Source organism: Lolium rigidum, chromosome 3 (genome assembly GCF_022539505.1).
Source record: "Lolium rigidum isolate FL_2022 chromosome 3, APGP_CSIRO_Lrig_0.1, whole genome shotgun sequence".
In the NCBI taxonomy this organism is placed as follows: domain Eukaryota; kingdom Viridiplantae; phylum Streptophyta; class Magnoliopsida; order Poales; family Poaceae; genus Lolium; species Lolium rigidum.
Window position 1 is genome coordinate 378,351,294 of NC_061510.1, and position 4,255 is coordinate 378,355,548.

Here is a 4,255-nt window from a genome sequence, read left to right on the forward strand (position 1 = left end):
CTTTTAGATAAAAGTTTTAATCAACAAAGCAACATAGATTACAGTTAGATCACCACAATCTACAGACTAAATGTCCCGGGGGTATTGAATTATTGATGCACAGTAGATGCATATTTTCATGGCTTACCTCCTGTTCTTGTCTGGTAAGAGCATTCCTCAACTCCTCGATTGTATTAATCAGCATATTTTCTTTTTCGCAGGCTTCTCTTAAGCGGCTCTCAAGCTAAACTTTGGCTTCTGTGTTGACTCTTGATTCAGCTAATGCTTCGGCCTCTTTTGCTGTATTAAGAGCATTTGTGTAGAACTCCTTCTGAGCTGCAAGTTCAGTTTGATTTCTTTCGATTGTTTCTTGTAGCAACTTCTCTGTTGCCGCCTTATCTCTTTTAATACTCTCAACCTTTGTCTCCTCAACCTGCAAAGTCAAAATTAAGTGCATGGGTTCATTTTAAGCCCCGAGCAAATAAAAACCGACGAATAGAGCAAAAGTGCTTCCTTCAGGAAGCCAAAGTAGCTCCACTATTCTCAATGAGCAATTTTTCGGAGCTATCCATCCAACAAGTAATTAAGGAAAAAAGCTTGTCCGGTTGAACGAAATCGTGAACTTTAAGCAAGCTGTAGAGGTTACGCATACTACTGTTTAAAAGGAACAACTCAGCACAATGTGTTCACACATGATCAAAAGAGAGACGAACAAACCACCCAAATATGGGTGCAAATTTGGTTTTGTATCATGCAAGCAGCAAAAGCAAATATTTAATGTGTGTCATTAAAGCAGATAAGAAACAATTTAGTACAGATGAATTAATTAATTATTAAAAGTCCAGTTCATTCCTTTGCTGTCTTTTTAACATATTTGCTCTCTTTTACCTGGATCTTTGAGTTCAGCCGTTGCTTTTCTTCTTCAAACTCACGAATCTAGCTTCAACCAAAAAAAAGACAGCAAACTTGATTAGTTTCAAAAACTGGCATTTCATAAGAGTGTGGTGATAGAGTTATACTCCATGCCTGTGCTCTCAGTTTTCGTATAGTAGCTTCTTGAGCAGCTTGTTTTTTCGATAGCTCTTCGCATGTTTCATTGGTAAACATAAGATGTTAGTGTTAGAAAAGCCAAAATTATCACATGGTGGTGTAGTGTATGTGGAATAAAGTAGATAAGGAATGAATATCTTCAAACTTACATACACATCAGGTCCATGTGTATATGCCTATTGCCTAGTAGCTTACCGTTGACAGCAAGATCAGAGTGTTACAGTGGAAAGCAAAAGGACTATAGCTCCAATTAAAGCAGTAAAGGACTCAACCAACGCATGTTAAGGGCATACAAATTTCAAATGCCACAATAAACTGCAGATGAGAGACTCATATCAAACCGATAAATATGACTCTCGCCTGCAGGATATGTTTGAAAAGTTTACGTTGTCATTAGTATCTATGTTCTTTAAGCCATTACATCTTTCCTAACGTCGCTAATATGTACATCTCGGTAAATGATCATTGGAGTCAGCAATGACTGTCACTGACAAAGGCTGCTCAACATGGTGCAACATACCGTATGGCAACATTAATTCTTGAAATGGTCACATGACAATATTTCAAATGATAGAACAGGTAATTTTGTATTCTCAACATTATAACAGAATAATTTAATTAATGCAGTATCAAAAAGAAAAAATTGCATACCTTCAGCCATGACCTGAGTGATAATCTCGTCCTTTTCTTTCAAAAGAGCAGCAGCGTCACTTTTCTTATTTGAGGGTGCCTCCCGCAAGAAACCAGTCCAAGCACACTTGCAATACCCATCAAGCCTACCATCGAGTATGGACTCCACTGCACAAGGAAAACATCAATGGTCACCAATAATGCAAAGCAACAGGTAAGCCCATCATAAGCGAAAAGAAATTTCAGATATGAAATGGCAAGAAAGTAATTTAAATTAATCACATGGCAAGCATATTCAGGAGAGTCACCTGGAGATACTCGTATTTCCGCACAGCTGACGGACACTAAATGATTCTGCATTTTATTAGCAGCAGCAAACACACGATTTTCCTGGAGTTGCCGTTGCTTTAGCTGAAAAAACAACAATAATGTCTATGTTATATATCAAACAAAATGGAACATAACTACAATTTCAGGTTTACTGTGATAGTAGTGCAAATGGAACAGAATTGACAAGAATCCTATGGACCACTACATACTCATACTTATTCTCAAATTGAGTGGACTACAAAGAGGCAAACCTGGCATATTATCTCACTGCATCATAAGCAAATATTTAAACTGCATTATCAAAATAAAGAAGTCAGCATACATATAACAAAAGACACCCTATCACAAGAGAATAGAAAAGAATTGAGACCTAACATTTAATTATCCAGGCCTAAGAGCATGGAGTTTAAAGTAAATGTTATATAGCTCGCACTGGCAAATTCAGACAATGTCGACTAACCATTAATATATCCTACTTGCTGACATGTGCATAACAAAAGGAACCCTATCACAAGAGAATAGAAAACCGAGTGCATCCATTACTTGAAAGAACCCTATTATTTACATGAGCTGCAGTATAAGAACCCTATCAAGATTGAATTACTATCCAGAACAATCTCTTCAAGTGCAATCGGAATACTTTTAAAGTATTCTCAAACATCTGGTCAATATTTGGGATATTAGGAAATGAATAGAACCATCACATCACTAACCATGACAAAGAAAGAAAAGAGGAGGTGCGGACTCACCTCCGAGCAACAACACAAAGGGAAAGGATAATGGGTAGAAGTGAGGCCTCTCAAACTATCAAATTTGTAGATAAACCACTATCCATCATAAAAACTCCAACAAAAAAGGGATCCCTCGATTCTGGAATCACGTAGAGCCAAAATAAGTTTCTTAATTTTGATTTATAGCTTGCAAGGGCATCTTTTTTCTCACATTTTATCAGATGTATACGGAACACTCCAAACCTTATAGAGTACCTGGTTTTATATACATCTGATAAAATGGAAGTACCTGTGTTTCATCAAATGGCAGTGGGCATTAGAAATGTCCCTGTGCTACTGGTCACCTTTCATCAAATAAAAAAATCCGCTGCGAAATTTTGCACCAAGGTAAATAACTTTCAATGTAAAACTAACTCAAATAGTCACAGAACCCGTCGTAATAACATACTTTATTTTATAGGGATAAATCTTCTTCTAGTAATTGTTTCACAAAAATAGAATGCAGAAAAAACTTGAATAGAACAGAACCATCTCTCTTTCTTTGGTTAGTTAGTAGTAACCTCACCCTGAATACTGAAGTAATACATCTAGAATGCACGAGGAAACATGCATTTTTGTTGGTTTCCCCATCATTATGCACAAACGTTAGCCCACAAAAAGAATATAAGGCAACAATAAGTGAACACAAGAACATCGCCTGTTATCTCTCGGAGCATTGACCCTCTTTGCAGTGTCGGAGGTATTCGTGCTCATGAGAACATGTGTCGATTCAGAATCACCGACATTCTGACCTATAACATCTGCAAAAAGAAGACCGTGAGGTTATATCCAATCGGAAAATAAGGGTTGACATGAGTACTGCACAATAAGGGTGAGAAGATTAGTCATTTAATCTAAGAGCCGACTTGACCCAGCACAAACAACTCTGGCATAGATCCTGAAACAAAGCATCATCTCGTAAAGTTTTGATATCTTAAATGGATAAACATGGAGGGATATTCTACAACCTATTATTTGGGGGCACAAAGGTAGTAGTTACTAATTCATCTTCCAATCAGGTTTGTAAGCATGAATGAACTTAGTTTATTTATTCCATCTTATCTCACACAACACACTAAGAAATAGATACTTAGAAGAAAACAACATTAAATATGTCAGCAAATAATCTCCAAAAACCTACTTGACAAGGTAGTTGTGAAGAATTGTATCATACTCAACCTACTACCCTATTCGGTACGAACCTTCTCTGTGGACCTCATAGCTGATGAATACACTATGTTAGTCTATTTCAAGGGCCTTAGCAGAAAACCAAGCCGGTCCAAACCCACCCACATGGCCACATCAGCAAAAACCTGAAAAATGGAATAGTATCATACAAGGTACTTATCTTGTGACAGATCAAAATGTCATCTTGTAGCAGATTGGATCAGATAATATACAGTAAGGGCGACAAACAAACATACTGTCCCATTACAGCCATTTCAATGTGTGTAATTAAACTTGCCAAGCTCAAACTTTAGCTACACAAAATTGTA

At 37.0% G+C, this 4,255-nt stretch overlaps 1 protein-coding gene across 1 annotated transcript; it reads right to left on the reverse strand.

Moving 5' to 3' along the window:
- Positions 1 to 223: 223 nt before the first annotated feature.
- On the reverse strand, positions 224 to 2,001 carry LOC124697509 (golgin candidate 5-like). Its single transcript, XM_047230092.1, has 5 exons — positions 1,968 to 2,001; positions 1,681 to 1,827; positions 1,006 to 1,067; positions 868 to 915; positions 224 to 412 (listed from the first exon to the last, which is right to left on the reverse strand). Exons 2-5 carry the CDS (start codon positions 1,688 to 1,690, stop codon positions 224 to 226), a joined length of 309 nt encoding a protein of 102 aa, XP_047086048.1. The 5' UTR covers positions 1,691 to 1,827; positions 1,968 to 2,001.
- Positions 2,002 to 4,255: the final 2,254 nt, after the last annotated feature.

Excerpts from the sequence above, each read along its gene's own strand:
- LOC124697509 (XM_047230092.1), bottom strand. Across the intron at positions 916-1,005 it reads TACGAAAACTGAGAGCACAG|ATTCGTGAGTTTGAAGAAGA; the intron begins GCATGGAGTATA and ends GGTTGAAGCTAG. Across the intron at positions 413-867 it reads GGCTGAACTCAAAGATCCAG|GTTGAGGAGACAAAGGTTGA; the intron begins GTAAAAGAGAGC and ends TTGACTTTGCAG.